The 19,174-nt window shown below is 41.4% G+C and overlaps 1 protein-coding gene across 3 annotated transcripts in view; it reads left to right on the forward strand.

Moving 5' to 3' along the window:
• The window catches only part of PTAR1 (protein prenyltransferase alpha subunit repeat containing 1), a 33,144-nt gene extending 21,885 nt beyond the window's left edge, over window positions 1–11,259 (forward strand). For all 3 annotated transcript variants that reach the window (XM_064176795.1, XM_064176798.1, XM_064176797.1), the window contains 3 exons: window positions 4,235–4,448; window positions 9,058–9,359; window positions 9,918–11,259. In XM_064176795.1, the coding sequence (XP_064032865.1) occupies window positions 4,235–4,448; window positions 9,058–9,359; window positions 9,918–10,266 (865 nt within the window). In that variant the 3' untranslated portion in view covers window positions 10,267–11,259. The remainder of the gene's footprint in view (window positions 1–4,234; window positions 4,449–9,057; window positions 9,360–9,917) is intronic.
• Window positions 11,260–19,174: the final 7,915 nt, after the last annotated feature.

A 19,174-nucleotide genomic window follows, 5' to 3' on the forward strand; every position in this document is an offset into this window, starting at 1 on the left:
TCAACCAATAACCCTACTCTAGAAGGTTATCCTAACCACTTGCCCAAGCACCAGATCCAAACATCTTTTAGACACATCCAATGCTGACGACCCAACCACCTCCCTGGGCAGCCTGTTCCAATGTCTGACCAATTTTACCATTAAAAATTGTTCCTAATGTCCAGTCTAAACCTATCCAGTCACAGCCTGAGGACATTCACTCTTCGTGTTCGTATCACTGTTCACCTGTGAAAAGAGACCTGCACCAACCTCTCCACAATGTCCTTTCAGGCAGCTGTGGAGAGTGACGAGATCACCTCTCAGCCTCCTCTTTTTAAACTTACCATCCCCAGCTACCTCAGCCACTCCTCATAAGATTTATTCTCTAGGCCCTTCCCCAGCTTTGTTGCCCTCCTCTGCAGTCGCTCCAGCACCTCCACATCCCTCTTGTGTTGAGGTGCCCAAAACTGAACACAATACTCGAGGTATGGCCTCACCAGAGCAGAGTACAAGGGCACAATCACCACAATTCCTGCTGGACACAGCATTTCTAATACATGCCAGCTGCATTTGAGGATAACTGTACAAGTGTTTGACCTAAATTGAGATGTGATTGTGATATGTGTTATAAACAAAATTTCTTTCTACCTCAGTGCACAGCAATTTACTTTTTGTTTTCTCTACCCCCACGATAACAAATTTCAGGCATAACTGCAAAAAAATAGAATGGGGCAATCATACAGTAAAACTTGCCCAGTCGTTTTTGGTTTATTTGTTGGGTTTTTTTTACACATGCAGGTGCAGTTCCTAAATCTGTTAAAATACCTGCCATACATTTTGTCACGTGGCCTTGTGCTATACGTTTTGGGGGCTTTTAGATAGGTCTTGTGCATGTGCAGTCGTCTGGCTGTGCACTTGTCACTGGGTGATGCTGCATTAATTTGCACTAAGTCCAGGAACTACAGTAATAATAGAACAAACAATGATAGGAGAAATCAGGTTTATTTTTTCCATTTTTACTGGAGAAGATGTTCTCTTAAAAACTTCTGAGATAATAGCATGACACTCAACAGGTACTGAAAATAAATTTTGTATCTTCTGAGGTTATGCTTGTATTTCTTTCCTCATATGCAAAAAGTCTGGAAAGTATCTCAGGTTTCATTGTAATTTTTAAAATGTTCTTTCACTGTAACCATAGAGACTATAAAACCTATTGGGTTTTCACATGTTAGCATATATATATATATATATATATATATATATATATATATATATACACACACACATATATATCTACACACACACACATATATGTATGTATATGTATTTATGTGTGTATAAAAAGTGTATTTTTTATATGTATGGAAACAGGCTGCCCAGGGAGGTTGTGAAGTCTCCCTCTCTGGAGATATTCAAGACCCACCTGGATGCATTGCTGTGTGATCTGGTATAGGTGATCCTGATCTGATGTAGGTGATCCTGCTGTAGCAGGGGGGTTGAACTAGACCAAGGGTCTTCACACTACAGCCCATGGGCTGGATAGGGCCCCCCAGGGTCCTCAATCTGGCCAACCTGTATTTACAGAACCCCCCCGCTCCCCACCCCCACAGGGGGTTGTGGGGCAAAACTAAGCAGCCACTTCCTGCTACTGAATCCGCTGGCCTGACTCTGTGGCCCCCAAGCACCCTCCAGGACTGGGCTGGAACCGAACTATAGTCTGGCCTCTGACAGTGTCTGAGGGACAGTGAACCGGCCCCCTGTTTAAAAAGTTTTAGGACCCCTGAATTAGATCATAGAATCAATCAGGTTGGATGAGACCTCCAAGATCATCCAGTCCAACCTACCACCCAGCCCTAGCCAGTCAACTAGACCATGGCACTAAGTGCCTTATCCAGGCTTTTCTTGAAGACCCCCACCTCCCTGGGCAGCCCATTCCAATGCCAATCACTCTCTCTGGCAAGAACTTCCTCCTAACATCCAGCCTATACCTACCCTGGCACAACTTGAGACTGTGTCCCCTTGTTCTATTGCTGGTTACCTGGGAGAAGAGGCCAACCCTCACCTGGCTACAATGTCCCTTCAGGTAGTTGAAGACAGCAATGAGGTCACCCCTGAGCCTCCTCTAGGCTAAACAGCCCCAGCTCCCTCAACCTCTCCTCATAGGGTTTCTGTTCCAGGCCCCTCACCAGCTTTGTCCCCCTTCTCTGGACATGTTCCAGCACCTCAACATCTCTCTTGAATTGAGGAGCCCAGAACTGGACACAGGACTCAAGGTGTGGCCTGACCAGTGCTGAGTACAGGGGAAGAATAAACTCCCTTGTCCTACTGGCCACACTGTTCCTGATGCAGGCCAGGAAGCCATTGGCTCTTTTGGCCACCTGGGCACACTGCTGGCTCATCGTCAGCCTACTATCTGTCAGCATGCCCAGGTCCCTCTCTTCCTGGCTGCTCTCCAGCCACTCAGTCCCCAGACTGTAGCACTGCTTGGGATTGTTGTGGCCAAAGTGTAGAAGCCTGCACTTGGCCTTGTTCAGTCTCATCCCATTGGCCTCTGCCAACCCATCTAGCCTTTCAGGGTCCCTCTGCAGGGCTCTCCTACCTACCCTCCAACAGATCCACACCTGCTGCTAGCTTGGTGTCATCTGCAAACTTATTGATGCTGGACTCAATCCCCTCGTCCAGATGATCGTTTGAGGTCCCTTCCAGCCCCATACCTTCTGTGGTTCTGTGATATTTATATAAATGTGTACATTTGTATATATGAAAAGTGTGTGTGTGTTTATTTTTATATATATATATGTGTGTGTGTGTGTATATTTTATATATATTTTATTTATACATTCACATGTATGTATACATTTGTTAAGGTATCTAAATTCCTCATTTCATTTTAAGAAGTTGAATCAAAATGAAATTTTATCATCAAAATAATTTGTGTTTTATGGGTTTATTCAGAACTGAATTTTGACAAAGTAGTAATGTGAAGTAATGTTTGGGTAAAGAAATGAGTCTCTAGTCACTTTGCTTTTTTAGAACTTCCCATTTCTTGCAAATCTGCATATTGAAGTGAAGAAATACTCGATGGTCGTGTTTAGATCAAGGACATTTTTTAAGAAGCAAAAATTAAGTTTTCAAAATTGCTACATCACATAAAATAAAATTGCACAGCAGCCAGAGGGTGTGGTTGGCTTAGGTGGATGTTATTTCTAAAAAATAACTAGGAGACAGAGAGACAGTAAGTAAAAATTGCTGATGAACAAGAATATTATAAATATTTTTCAAATGAGAGAAAAAGGAAATGCATTATAAACTTCTTTTTTATCAGTCATGTTTTTATTTATATGTCTATGCAGTTGTATATATAAATTACAAAAATCATTTTTGAAAAGAAATTTGGTGTATTTCTTTTGTATTTATTGATTTCTTTAACCCAGGAAAAACACCATTCTGAAGTTGGTTTTGGAACCAATGTGAGCCAGCACAAAGCAGAAACACCACTGTGTTGCAGACTGGAGATGTCCAGATTTCTAGAGCATTCCACATGCACCCATTGCAGCTCTGTTGGTGCATGCTGTTGTGTGCAAGTTGACACATCTCTGATCCCTTTTTGTAGAGCCCTTTTGTAAAACTAAAAAGTTGTGCAGGAGTCTTCACTTACCCACTCCATATCAAATATGTGTAATTCAACAACATAAACATTTGTTTTGGTTAGACTTAGAACCTGTGGGATCGTAACTCTCGCGCCTTTTTCTGCGGGTGAGGTACAGAAACTAACTCGGTTTGCTGTGTGCAGTACTGTCAAACATGAAAAATACAGAGAGTTTTTTGGGGTTTTTTTGTTTGTTTGTTTAATTATTGAATCACTAATTCTGTCTCATTTTGGATACTTTACTTTAGTGCTATACAGTTACCTGAAAGAAGAGCTCATTAGGAAACTCCTACAGACAGTTCTGGCGTTTTTTTCATTTACTTTTTTCTTTCTTCCAGTTCTCTTTCAGTATGGTGTCAGTATCTGTGACCACTTAGAGCGAATGACCACACGAACACAGAGCTAAAATTGTTTTGGACTGTAATCATAAGCTCATAGCTTTCATTATGGGAAGAGTTCAGGTGTCCCTATTTACTGCTTATTGTCTCATTAGCGTAGTTTAGATAAAGTACCAGAAGGGTTTTATATATTTATATAAATGATAAAATAATATTTTTGTCTCCTAAAATTTTCTCTCACCATTCATGCTGTACTTTGTTTAACCAGACGCTGGGTGCTACAACAGCTAATTCAGGAAAACTCCTTGCCTAGTCTTTTGACTAAAGGAAACTTGGGAGCACTATCTGCGGAGAGAGTCCACCGACTCGTACAGGAGGAAATGAATGTCTGCTCGGAAGCTGCTGGGAGATACCCAAGCAACTACAATGCCTGGTCCCATCGCATCTGGGTTATACAGCATTTGGGAAAGCTGACTGTCAAGGTATAATACAACAGCAAATACTAAATTCCTTTGTCTAAAAAAATTAAAAGAAATGCTGGCTTGCCAAGCAGATCTGATGTCTTGGAGTGAGAGTATCATATGAAGTTAGCACAGGTAGCTAAGAATGTTTTAAAAAACAAGTGAAATAAGACAGTAATAAGTATGTTTCCATTTTTCTTGTCAGTGAAGGCAGGCTCTGCTCAGCACAAAGATGTTTCTTGTGCCGGTACAGAGTCCCATTTATCTGTGGCAAAAGCATAGTGAAATAAAGAGCAGGCACTTGAAAGTAATTATTCTAGCTCCCATCTTGAAATTCCTAACAGATATCGGTAATACATGGATAAGTGTTTTAATAATGTAATCGTAGAATTGCCTAGATTGGAGAAGACTTTTAAGATCGTCATGTCCAGTCATAAACACTACATACAAAATAATAAATACCTAGTTTTGATAACCTTAATTAGTTTGTCTGTGTTTTCAGATATTGAAGGATTAAGTAAAGTTACCAGGAATTTCAGAGAAGGGATAGCAGTGTTTTTAGCTAGTTTCTTGAGCACCAATAAATTTAACTGAGATGTATGACTGGGACTGTGCTATAAAAATTAGCAGATAGAACAGCCTCTGTGGTTGTGACAACCATTTAATTCTTCCAAGCTTGTCTCAAATTTGAGTATCCTGTATTATTTGGGGGCACGTTTCTGCTGTTGATGAAAACTTTGCTCATAGTTTGAGATATTACTACAGTGTGCAAGGAAACATAAGCCCAGAAGCATAATTTATGTGTTGTACTGTTACTGAAATAGAACTTTGCAAGACAGGTTGGTCATTAATTAAACCTTGCCTCAGCAAAGGACAGGAAAGCTTGACTTCAGCTTTCTTGTGTGACCGTAGGGTTAGCTCAGGGGAGAAAAAACATGGGGTCTGGATGTGTAAGTAGAGTAATGGAGTAAGTGAGCAATACTGGTATAGTCTGTTAAATTTCACACAGTATCACAGTATCATCAGGGTTGGAAGAGACCTCACAGATCATCAAGTCCAACCCTTCACCAGAGAGCTCAAGGCTAGACCATGGCGCCAAGTGCCACGTCCAATCCTGCCTTGAACAGCTCCAGGGACGGCGACTCCCCCACCTCCCCGGGCAGCCCATTCCAGTGTCCAATGACTCTCTCAGTGAAGAACTTTCTCCTCACCTCCAGCCTAAATCTCCCCTGGTGTAGCCTGAGGCTGTGTCCTCTCGTTCTGGCACTGGCCACCTGAGAGAAGAGAGCAACCTCCTCCTGGCCACAACCACCCTTCAGGTAGTTGTAGACAGCAATAAGGTCACCCCTGAGCCTCCTCTTCTCCAGGCTAAACAATCCCAGCTCCCTCAGCCTCTCCTCGTAGGGCTTGTGCTCGAGGCCTCTCACCAGCCTCGTCGCCCTTCTCTGGACACGCTCAAGCATCTCAATGGCCCTCCTCAACTGGGGGGCCCAGAACTGAACACAGTACTCAAGGTGTGGTCTAACCAGTGCAGAGTACAGGGGCAGAATGACCTCCCTGCTCCTGCTGACCACCCCATTCCTGATGCAGGCCAGGATGCCACTGGCTCTCTTGGCCACCTGGGCACACTGCTGGCTCATGTTCAGGCAGGTATCCATCAGCACCCCCAGATCCCTCTCTGTTTGGCTGCTCTCCAGCCACTCCGACCCCAGCTTGTATCTCTGCATGGGGTTGTTGTGGCCAAAGTGCAGCACCCTGCACTTGGAGCTATTGAACGCCATCCCATTGGACTCTGCCCATCTGTCCAGGCAGTCAAGGTCCCACTGCAGAGCCCTTCTGCCCTCCAACCCAGCCACATCTGCCCCCAGCTTGGTGTCATCTGCAAACTTGCTGATGACTGACTCCATGCCATATGCATAATACTCCATTTCATATGCATAATACATATCATGGTCCTCCAGAGAAATTGTACAGGTGAAAAATAGGATGTAATTCAGCGAGAGTGGAGAAATGTTTTTTTTTCAGATGGAAATACTTGACTTCATAATTACAGGATGGAGAGTGACTGATCAGGCCCTAAAATGAAAGCAAAAAAAAAAAAAAAGGAAACAAACCACACAAAAAAAACAAACACAAAAACCAAACCAAAACAAAAAATTCCCAACCAATCAACCAAAGAAAAGAAAAAAAAAAAACAATCAAACAACCTGCAACGAAACAAGTGGTAGGGTGATTGTTGTAAGGCAAAACTTCTCTGGTGTGATGTCCAGAAGACAGAAGTATGTTTGTAAGACACAAAGTAATTTTTCTTGGAGACATTCACAGTAACACCTTAAGCTTTTCTTAGATGTCTCAAACTTCAAAAATAACCTGTCTTCAGTGTGAATGGAAATTGCCCTGTTTTTCTGCTTACCTTTATCCCCAGATACAGTTCCTTTTAATTTCCCAGGTGTCCCAGACCTGGAGATGGTGGCCTGCAACCCAGAGTCTGAGGCAAAGTGCCTGTGTCTCATTCTGGAGCAGCATGCCAGTTGCATGATGACCATCTCAGCATCCAAGGCAGAAGAAAGTCCTTTGCAATAGGCAGTCCTGGCTCACCGGAGAGGTCCCAGGAGACTGGAAAATGGCCAACGTGGTCCCCATCCACAAGAAGGGTCGGATGGAGGAACCTGGGAACTACAGACCTGTCAGCCTGACCTCAGTGCCAGGGAAACTGATGGAGCAGGTTATCTTGGGGGTGATAAGAGCACACCTGAGGGATGGCAAAGGGCTCAGGTCCAGCCAGCATGGGTTTAGGAAGGGCAGATCCTGCCTCTCCAACCTGATCTCCTTCTATGATCAGGTGACCTGCTTGGTGGATGTGGGGAGGCCTGTGGATGTGGTCTGTCTGGACTAAAGCAAGGCCTTTGACACTGTCCCCCACAGCAAACTGCTGGCTAAGCTGTCAGCCCACGGCTTGGATGGCAACACTCTGTGCTGGGTTAGGAACTGGCTGGAGGGACGAGCCCAGAGAGTGGTGGTGAATGGTGCCACATCCAGCTGGCGGCTGTCACTAGTGGTGTCCCTCAGGGATCTGTGCTGGGCCCCATCCTCTTTAACATCTTCATAGATGATCTGGATGAGGGCATGGAGTCAGTCATCAGCAAGTTTGCAGATGACACCAAGCTGGGGGCAGATGTGGCTGGGTTGGAGGGCAGAAGGGCTCTGCAGCGGGACCTTGACCGCCTGGACAGATGGGCAGAGTCCAATGGGATGGGGTTCAATAGCTCCAAGTGCAGGGTGCTGCACTTTGGCCACAACAACCCCATGCAGAGATACAGGCTGGGGTCGGAGTGGCTGGAGAGCAGCCAAACAGAGAGGGATCTGGGGGTGCTGATTGATACCCGCCTGAACATGAGGCAGCAGTGTGCCCAGGTGGCCAAGAGAGCCAGTGGCATCCTGGCCTGCATCAGGAATGGTGTGGTCAGCAGGAGCAGAGAGGTCATTCTGCCCCTGTACTCTGCACTGGTTAGACCACACCTTGAGTACTGTGTTCAGTTCTGGGCCCCCCAGTTTAGGAAGGACATTGAGATGCTTGAGCGTGTCCAGAGAAGGGCGACGAGGCTGGTGAGAGGCCTTGAGCACAAGCCCTATGAGGAGAGGCTGAGGGAGCTGGGATTGTTTAGCCTGGAGAAGAGGAGGCTCAGGGGAGACCTTATTGCTGTCTACAACTACCTGAGGGGTGGTTGTGGCCAGGAGGAGGTTGCTCTCTTCTCTCAGGTGGCCAGCGCCAGAATGAGAGGACACAGCCTCAGGCTGCGCCAGGGGAGATTTAGGCTGGAGGTGAGGAGAAAGTTCTTCACTGAGAGAGTCATTGGACACTGGAATGGGCTGCCCGGGGAGGTGGTGGAGTCGCCGTCCCTGGGGCTGTTCAAGGCAAGATTGGACGTGGCACTTGGTGCCATGGTCTAGCCTTGAGCTCTCTGGTGAAGGGTTGGACTTGATGATCTGTGAGGTCTCTTCCAACCCTGATGATACTGTGATACTGTGATAATGTTAGTGGTTGACACTTTATCTTTTTTTTTTTTGTAAGGAACTCAGCCACTCTCTGACACCCATAACAACACTTAAAATACTTCTGACTATATCTATGTAACGTACCCTCTACATCCTAGAAACAGTATTTTAAGTGTCTTAATTTCTCATCTCAAGTGGTTTGGAGGTCTTTTCCCTTTAGCCATAGAATCATTAAGGTTGGAAAACATCTTTAAGATCATAGAGTCCAACTCTAACCCAACTTCCATGACCACTAAACCATATCCTGAAACACTGCATTTACACACTTCTCCAGGGATGGAAACTCCACCTGCCTGGGCAGCCTGTTCTAGCACTTCAAGTGTGTGGGAAGGTTTCTGAGACTCTTACTTTTTCAGAGTTTGGAAGAAGTATAATTTCTTTTGTGCAGGGGTGCCAGGATACTTGCCAGCACAAAGTGGAAAAAGCATGGTGATTATTTAATTTTCCTTGAGTGTGTGTTCAACCATTCCCATAGTGGCTGAAATCCCCAGGAGAAATGACCTTTATACAGAAACAGTGGTGGTCAACTCCTGCTCTATACTATTTGATAACTGTCACTGCTTTTTTGTTTCAGGTTCTCCTTGATGAACTTTCATCCACTAAATACTGGGTATCCATGCATGTCTCAGACCATAGTGGATTTCATTACCGCCAGTTCTTACTCAAGTCCTTGATAGGCAGAACGGTGACTGACAATAATACACTAGTTCAAAATCAAATGGTAAATGAGCAAAAGGATGAGGGGAACGCAGGGGCAGAAGCTGCCTTCACAGAGGAGCAGAGCGTGGATCTTCCTCACCACTTAGAAGAAGAGTTGGAGCTGTGCACTGAACTGATTGATAGTTACCCAGGACATGAAACCTTGTGGTGTCATAGGTAAGAGGACTTGGTCAAAAGAATGTCTTTCCAATTTGTGGATTGTTTTTTGTCTGATGTTTCGAGATAAGTTGTTCTGATTTTAAAGGGCACCTCTCAATAAAATATAACTAAGCTAAGTCTTAAGCCTTTGGAAAATGTTCAAGAGCATCATCAGAGCTATTGAATGGAAAATTTGATTGAGCTTAAATATCTTTTTGATCTAAGCTCTACTTGTCCCTATAGTTTGTTCAGGAGGCACAAGATACTATTACCATCCTCCTTACCCTTAAATTGTTTAAAGGGCAAAATATGAGTGAAAGATTGGCAAAATCGGATCAGCTGCAGAAAACTTCTGCTTTGCCAGCTGGATGTATGTGCTTGACTAGGTAACAGCAGATTTCCCTAAGTGATATGGGGCCTGTTTTTGTAGAGTGTAAGTAGTGACAGCAGATTAGATGTCTATTTATGGGGGAATCTGATGAGATGGAAAATTAACTGAAGCAGTGCAGCAGCAACAGCAGATTCTTTTCAGTGCATGACTTTCTTTTTTCTCTTCTCCTTCCTTTTCCTCTGAAGAAGGCATGTATTCTACCTTCAGCACCGCTTAAGCAACAAGCTTCCTCTTCTGAGCACAATGGTACCATCTGTGGATAGCAGTGATGAAACTCTGAGTAATTCCCACCACAGTCCTGCGACAAGCCTCATGGCACAAGCTATGGATGTTGATGGTTTGAATGAAACCAGCACCAAACAAGGTTATACCCAAGAAACAAAACGCCTGAAGCGTGCTCCTATGCAGGACTCTCTTGGTCTAGAAATGGAATACAAGTTTATTGATAGTGTATTATCAACTTGTAGGGATGTGGACCAAGTCAGGTTTGCCACTGCTTATAGGAAATGGTTAGTTACTTTTTTAGATCAGTGAAGAACAGTTAAAAGCCTTCAAGGTTGTTCTCTTAGTGCAATATTCTCTTCAGACACAGATGCATGTCTTGGTTGCAAGTGTTAGCTAACCATGTGTCTCTCAGTCTTTAATGGTCAGTCCTAAAGTTCATATTCAGAGTAGAAGTCTATCACTTTATGAAAGAACTGACATACCTTTTTATTAAGTAAATGCAGTTTGGTCTTTAATTTTTTAAGAAGTCTCTGTCAGCTTCCTACCATGCCTTTTTCTTACTTTCCAACTTCTGCAATAAGATGGACTCTGAATCATTTGGCTTTAAAAGAAAAATGCTTTTGAAATGGAGTTTGTGGACTGGAATAGAAGCATATATGAGTATCAGCTAAAACTATTTCCAGGTCGTTCCTCTTTACTGTAGTGGAATTTTGCTAATGTACTTCATTGAATTCCAACTATATTGAGAAACACGCCAGACTGCAGTGTTTCTTTCTCAAAGCTCCAGTAACAGTATCAAAACCATGCCTCTTGTTATAGTAACTGGGGATTCTTTTCTTATTACTTGTCCTAGAAGTTTGTTAGGAAAGCTGATGAAGTAGAAACCCTGAAAAAGGAGATGCAGGAAAATGTGACAGAAAGTAGTTCAAACACATGTTCACACTTGCACCTACAGTTAAGGCTATATTTGGAAATGCTTTTCTTAGACTGTTTTACCTTCGTTTCCTATTTGGTTTGTTGGTTTTGTTTCCTCAGTGGTCCAGAATTTATGATACTTCATAGACATCTTTGAATGTATTATGTACACTACAGAATCTCAACCTGCTAAATCACACACTGATAACTTGTGCTTAACCAAGACCATGCAAGTCCAGTAGATGATGAAGCAAAAGGTAATTCTTGTAACTGGTCACTGAGACTATACAATTCAAACGAACAAACAAACAACATCAACAACAAAAAGCCAGTAGGAGAGAGCTATCTCTTCACTTGTTGTTTTACAGAGCTCCAGTGTATTTTTTTTTTCTTTTAACTTCTGCTTAAGAGCACTACTCCAGCCATATATAGCTCTGTTTACATAACTGTAAATTTTAAGGGAATTTGAAACACATTTCTATTTCAGTGAAATTAAGTGTGAATAGTTTATTTTGCCACATCCTTAGAATTTATCTATATAAGGGATTTTTTTATGCTAATGGAATTGTGCTGGTCCAAAGACCCAGGGGAGAAACATTGCACAACTGTAGGAGTTTGTACAATGGCAACATTGCCTCTGTTTCAAACAGACTATTCATTGAGGGGATTAGATGTTCAAGCTAGAGTCTTTGCCAAAACTGCTGTATATTTCTCCTGCCTGAAGTGCCTCCTGACTATAAGTTTAAAACTGCTGTTTCTGTTGAACAGAGAGTAACAATGAGGGAGGAAAAAAACAGGTAGCCTGCTCAAAAAGTATCATTTGGAAGGAAAAAAAGCACTTGAAATGTGGAATCGCAACAGTTCTAAGTAATTTCATGGATGAGGATTACTCATGCATTTCAGAATGAAAATAGACTGCCTCTGGTCTTGCAGAGTATGTTCATGACTCATTTCAGCCACAAAATAGCTAACAGAGACATTTCTAGATGTGCACTCTTCTGTTTACAGTACCTAGATAAGACTGACCTAGGCTTAGCATCTCCATGACAAAGCGTTGTCTTACTGGGCATCCACACCTGCCTCTGTTATAGCTAGGGCCGTGTTAGAATCAGAGAATGGCAGGGGTTGGAAAGGATGTCCAGAGATCCAATCTCACTACTAATGCATGTAAACCTGGATCAGGTTGCACAGGAATGTGTCCGGGCAAGTTTGGAAGGTCTCCAGAGAAGGAGACTCCACAACCTCTCTAGGCAGCCTGTTCCAGTGCTGCATCACCCTCAAAGAAGTTTCTCCTTAGTTCAAGTGAAACCTTCTGTGTTCACACTTGTACCTGCTGCCACTAACCCTTTCGCTGGGCACCACTGAAAACAGCCCCAGCCCCGTCCTCCTGACTTCCACCCTGTAGTTTTTACATGCATTGATAAAATCCCCTCTCAGTCTTCTCTTTTTCCAGGATGAAGATACCCGAGTCTTTTCCTCCACATGCTTAGAGATGACCTTGAGAATGAGCTGTTCCATGACCTCTTCAGGGTGGAGGTGTGGCTGACTGGCCTGTAGTTTCCTGGCCTTTTAGAAGACTAGAGAGACACTGGCTTTTTTTCACTCCTTAGGCACTTCTGCTGTTTTCCATGACTTTTGAAACATGATGAAGAGTGGCTTAGCAATAGCCTCAGCCAGCTCCTCCAGTCCATCAAAAGCCCATGGATTTGTGGGTGTCCAGCTTGTGTAGATGATCTCTAAACCAGTCCTCCTTGACTTCAGACTTTCTTATCTCCAGGGACTGAGGGCCAGTCTTAGCAGTAGAGACTGAAGCGAAGAAGGCATTCAGTAACTGCCTTCTATCCATTTTCTGCCACCAGGACACCCACCTCATTCAGCAGTGAGCCTACATTTTGATAAGGCTCTTGAAGAAGCCCTTGTTATTTTTCCTTCTTGCCAGATTTAATTCCAAGACAGCCTTAGATTTCATTGTAGCATCCTTCTGGCGATGTTCCTATATTCTTCCCCAGTGTCTGGTCTCTTTTTCCACATACTGTGAACTTTCTTCTTTGATTTGTGTTTTTCCAGAAGCTCTTTACTCATCCGTGCAAGTCTCTTGCCTTCTTTGCTTGATTACTTACTCTTGGGGATGTACCAATCTTGAGCTTGGAGCAGGCGGTGCTTGAATACTAACCAGCTCTCTTCAGCTGTTTCTTTTGAGGTGCTGTCTTGATTAATGGTTTTAGTTGCAGAACATAGGTACTGTGTAAAGGAGGTGTGGACATGTCTTCAGAGGATAATTTCCTCACACAATGTTGTTTCTAAGAGCACTGACACATGGGTAGGTTCAGGTGCAAACTGGAGTCTGAATTTAAGAACTTCACTTGAGGAAGACCTTTTATCCATACCACAGGACCTGATGTTTTTGAGTATGAAACATATGTTAAAGCATGTGTAGTAGCCTGGGGCAGCTTGAGTAAGAATACTCTTTCAATGACCATAAACCTATAAAGTGTGAAGTCAGCTGTCAGTGTATTGAGGATCAGAGTCTTGGTCCTAGATTGCTTAGACAATAATGTAGTTGTGTGTTCTGTTTATCTTGACAAAAATGAACTGTTCATGAGAAAAATATTAATGGAAGGAAGACAGTGGGAAGTGGGAGCATGATAAGAAATATTTTTGACCTCTGCAAGGGAAGTGATGTCCTAGAATGATTGAGATTTTTAGAGGGAAAGATCTGTATTAGAACCTCACTTGAAACCCATTATATATTTTCTCCAGGCTATAATGTGGAGTCTTAGCTGTCTTTCTTAGATATGTGTTGTGGCAGTACTGTGCTATTGGGTTTTGACAATCTGTCTATCATGAAAACTCAAGATCAAACAGCCGATCCTCACGTACACTTGTGCAGTTCCCAGTCATGTTTTGCACAAATTATGCCTATTTGCAGGAAGACAGGATTTGGTCCTGTGTAACTAAACAGAGATGTCTTCTATTTTCATAGCTGTAAAATGTTCTGAGAGCATTGATTAGAAAGGGTTCCAATATTTTGGTTGCTTTTATGAAATACCAATGGCTGCAATACAGTATCAGGTGCGAGTTTTTAGAAGTCTGTACCTGGTGGAAGTACTCCCTCCCCATCAGCTTTATGTTTAACTTTGTTTTGTTTTGTTTCGTTTTAATTCAGTGAGAATAGTTATATTTAGAATGCTTGCAGGTTGGATTCAACCATTAAGCAAGAAAGCTAACCAAGAAAAGTGAAAACAAAAGAAGTCATGTCTTGCCCTTTGGAAAAGGTGCAAACAATGAACTGTCAATATTGAGCTTTACTTTTTTAATGGTATCAATACAAATTATATGAAAGAAGAAAACACTTGACTAAATTACTTTGCTGTCAGTGTCCTGGAGCCTCTAATATGAAATGATTGAAGAGATGATTCTAAAAACTTGCATTAAGTTCATAACTCTCTGATATTCCAGACCTATGGAACGTGCCTGTCTAATCATTCAGGATTACTTCAGAGTTCCATATGGGCCATGCTTGGAAAAAAGGAGGAGTGACTTCTGGCCACTGGTAGTTAACATGCATAAAAGTTACAGAGTACAGCAACTTTGAGTAAAAGTATTTTAGTTGCTTTGTGTTTCAGAGGACAGAGAATTACAAGATAGTCAGTAAACATTCCTGCAGAGAAAATGCCCCATAGAAGCTGCAGAAAACGAGACTCTCACTCTCTGAAGTTCCTTCAAATATAAAATCAAATGTTGCACATCTGTAAATGCCTTCACATAAAGTTCAGCATCTTTTCTGATTTTTATCTTCCGCTGTAGTATCCCATTTGAACTGAGGCAAATTCTTTTTGCTCATTGCGTTAGTCTTTGTAAAAATTCACTTGTGCTGGACACAGAGGGTTTTGGGAAAAAATGTAATTTATAGCCGTGGAAATTAGATGGAATCATATTCTTAACGGGTTTAGTTCCCTGCTGCTAAATACTTTATTATATCACTGGCATTTGGTTTGTCTTCTGTGTCAATCACTGGAGTGATGTGTGCAGCACTGAAGACAGCTAAGATAAGAAGGTTGTATGACCTTATCAGGGTGCATTGCCATAGCTGCTCTATGCCTGCATATTACTGTTTAACTGATTTCTTACATATTCTTTATACAATCAAATCCTTGTGTCATGTAAATAGAGAGAAAAGTAGGGGCTTTTTTCCCCTCATTCAGTTAATTACCTTCTATAGAACTTGTCTTGAAACGAAGAAGCAAAGTGGTTTTGTTGTGAGAAAGCTTAGTTTCTGGTTTTGTAATCAAAATTTCTGGCATTTCCAGTTTTGTGTTAGTGCTTAGTTAGAATATTTAAATAGTCTTTTTGGAAAGGAGTGAGATTTTTCCTAAGTAGGTAGATAATGAGTTTTTAAACCAGTACTGTATAATGTTTATGAGCAGAAACAAAGGCTTTGGAGGGGCTTGTGTGCATAGCTAGACTCAACAAGCATAGTTTTTCAGAATGATACCGTGAAGAAAATGTAAGGAATAAATTCAGTGGTAAATCTTAAGGGACTTGGTGATTGAATTTGGGCAAGTTTGTGTAATCTTGTTTTGCCTTCTGTGAGGCAAGAATGCTCCTTAGGATTTTTTTAATTCAGTATGAATTTAGAATGCAAAAAGGGGGAAAAAAAACCCCACAAAACCCCCCAGAAGTCCTGAGTTTTATCTTAGAGAACAGTTTTGGAAAAAGAAGCATTGAACTGAAATGTAGGTGTGACTTAAATGCATGTTTGTCTTGTGTTCTTCGGTGATGAGGTCTTTATAATTAGAACTTGTTGTTTTCGTGACATCAGATTTGAAGGAGAGCAACTCACCTATTCTCAAATACACTTAGCATTCAAATTAGTTTCAAAAAAAGTTTGGTGTCCCTTTTTAAGACAATTTTCCTTTTATTTTTACCCTTGTGCTCTGAGGTATATTGCTTTCCCAGCCAACCCTGTTGTTCTTCCAACCAGCAAAGAATGTAGCAAAGTATTGTTCAGGTGGCCTCATTTCATGTTTAGATAACTCTGACTACCTCCCCAAAATTGCTCTGATTGATGTCCTTATGTGGAGTTCACCAAGTTCATTATTTTTGTAGAACCTCATGCTAGGCCTACATTCTCTTACAGAGGTAAAAAACAAAAACTTTCTCTGTGAAACTGTCTGGTTTCCCCAAGAGAGTTTGAAGGAGGAACAAAAAAAATACCCAAGAACTTTAATTAAAAGTTGGGGAAACTTCTCCTCTGAAGAAGCAATGTGTTGCTGAAAAATGGACGATATGTGTGCTTCCTAGAAATTCCATGTAGACAGTTTGTTTCTGAATTACAGACATGACACTTTCTGATGGCTTTTGCTTAATATATAATGCTATTTCTCAGGGCACAGTCTATTGTAGTGGATTAGGATATGTTTTTACAGTTTCTAATTACTGATTAAAACAATCAAACAAACAAAAATTAACCAAAAAAGAACAACCAACCAACCACAAAATACAACAAATAACACACACAAACCCCAACAAAACCCCAAACTGGCAAAAAGCAGCAGGCACCAAAAAAACTGAACCAAACAGGCAAAAAGCACCCACCACATGTCATTGCTGGCTTGTTTTGGGTTTTTTTTTGTTTTTTCTTTTTTGTCTAGCATAGTGTTTTATATTTACTCACAAGCTATTGCTGTACTTAATGATTCACAGTAGACCTTACCATCTCATCTGTATTGTATTGTTGTTCTGTATCTTAAATTGCTGTTGCAGGCTTGCAGGAAGCCCATGATAGTTGTTGAGTTTCCTCTCTGAGTTCACTAGTACTGTTCAGTAGGAATCTCACAAAGATGTGCATTGTGATGATGGGGAAGATTTTTACAGTTTCTGTGTTGATGCACTGTGTATCTTAGATGTTTGGATTTTTGTTTATTTGGCTCTTTTCAAATAGTTAGGAGTCTTGATACTAGAATTGAAAAAAGATTTTGGTTGTTAATAGCTGGCAGATGTTTATGTACAGCGCAACTGTTATGAGAAGTAGAACACTTAGGTGAAGTCTAATTAAGAATCTTTTTCTGCACCACCTGAAACCTGCTGTTAACCCTGCTGTGTAGATGGAGGTGCAGAGAACCCATAGTGAGGTGTGCACTTTCTCCATGAGACGCTTCCTGAACAGAATATAGTTATGGTGAAACAGCTTGTCTTGGATAAGGTATTCCTGTGAATAAAGTTATGAAATTGATACATAATTAATACAAGTAAGATATCCTGAAGGGCTGCATAGAACAAGTAGGTCTGTTTATTCTGATAGAGTATTATCTGTTATTGGAAAAACAAGGTGCCAGAACTCCTTTTTACAAGGCACAGTGTATTTATACCTCCTGTGTTCATTCCCCTTTGTTCCAGTTTGTCAAGCAGCTACACATAAAACCGGGTAGTAATCTTGAAAAGTGTGCTGGGGAGCATCACCTTTAATTTCATGTAGCAGAAATAGTAGATGTCTTAATATGTTTGTTGGTTTTTTTTTTTTAAGTAGCATTAAGATCCAAGGTAGTGACAGCACTACCCTATTCAAGTGAGCCACTGAAAACTGATGTTGTAGCACTGTCATGTCCATTAGAGTACTATTCTATGTATAGGGCAAAATATACTCATTAGCTCTGTGGCTGAGGAGAAACTGTCAAAGTTACAGAGTATTATAGGTTTAAAAGGGCAGCTAAGAGAGAAATGGGGGTACTACAGTGTAAAAATACCTTGGAAAACTTCTTTTTTTTTTCCCCTCTCTTATTTTTTCCACAGTCTTCCTCCCACTACTTCCCCCTTCCCTTGCTTCTTCTGCCTCTTGCGGTAGAGAAGTTTCATAAAATACACCTGTGTGCAAACCAGGGTCAGAGTTGGTTTGGGAAGAATTGCGTATCAATAGCTTATAAGTTAATGCCTGAGTCTTAAGCATGATATTTAGGGATGAAGGGTAAGCTTTTACATGCCATGTGGTAACATGCAGTAGTGAAGGGAGGAACTCTTTAACAGTGAATGGCCTAAGTCTTGGTGTTCTCCAGACGTGCTCTATACATTTATGGCGCAACAATAAACTGCACATTTGTCACTCTATTATCTCACAAACACTTAAAACTAGGTAACAGCTAATTTCCTTTTTAAAGTGCATCTACTTAATGTCAGTTTGAGACGTTGTGCAATTATTTGTTGTTATCTAGTACTAGATAATTTTCTTTGCACTTCTAATTAACTTTCCATGGAACCTAGTCACTTAAAGATTTTCTTGGTTTTAAGTCTGGCTTTGTGAATATCCACCACATAAAACAATTAAGTTTTACAACGTCTAGTTAGAAATGTAGGAGGCATCTTAGTGCTACTTTCCAGTTGTCCACACTGAGCTTTACCTTCTTTATAGCAAACACTTTGTACCGCATGTGAATGACATCTTTGCATACCTAGTGCTGCATAATGGGGAAAAAAAAGAGGATAAAACAAAACACCAACACCCTCTCAGTCCAAACCCTTCTATGCGGATGTCTTCCAGAATTTACAGGTACAATTTTAGTGGTGGTGGTGGTGATTCATAAATAGATTATTTTTTTTTTCCTTTATTTATTAGAAGACTTCTTTTTATATGTATTAGTGACAGAATGGATTAAGCACAGCTGTAAGTTATTGTATTTCTGTAGAAAATGGGAAATAGTGTAAAATTGTTTTTGTTAAATGTTGGCAGTTTTTAAATAAACCTTTCATCTCCTAAAAACAGCCCTCTGTTTTATATGACAGCATATTACTCTGTGCTCCCCATTGCCTTGCTTACCACAGATGCCATTTCTAGTTACTGCTAGTCTCTTTTCAGCTATAAGCTTCGTTAAATAGGAACTGCATGTTCTCTTGTGAATTCAGGTGACAGCAGGACAAGGTTTATATTTGGTCTATTTAAGCATCAACAGTTAAGACCTTTTCAAATGCATTTCTGTTTCTTTGTTCAAGCTTGGTTTACGAAAGGATGGAGATGGACAGCAGCTTTTCCATATCAGTTTCTCTCTGGCTGTAGACTGCTGTCTGTACTGCCTGGAGTTGCAGAACTTGGACAGCTAAATAATGCTGATGTTTCTTTAACTTCCTGAATCTTCAGCAGGATGTTCAATGATGTACCTGCCTTTTAAAAAAAAAATTTGGAATCAACAAGAACAGCTTACACCAGTCTTTCCAGGGGCCATGCAATTTCTGTGCTGTTGCAATTGAAGGGAAAATATTTTATAGGTCTTAAAAGCAGGTAACTGCCTTATTAAAAAATACAAAACCCAAA

Source organism: Pogoniulus pusillus, chromosome Z (genome assembly GCF_015220805.1).
Source record: "Pogoniulus pusillus isolate bPogPus1 chromosome Z, bPogPus1.pri, whole genome shotgun sequence".
In the NCBI taxonomy this organism is placed as follows: domain Eukaryota; kingdom Metazoa; phylum Chordata; class Aves; order Piciformes; family Lybiidae; genus Pogoniulus; species Pogoniulus pusillus.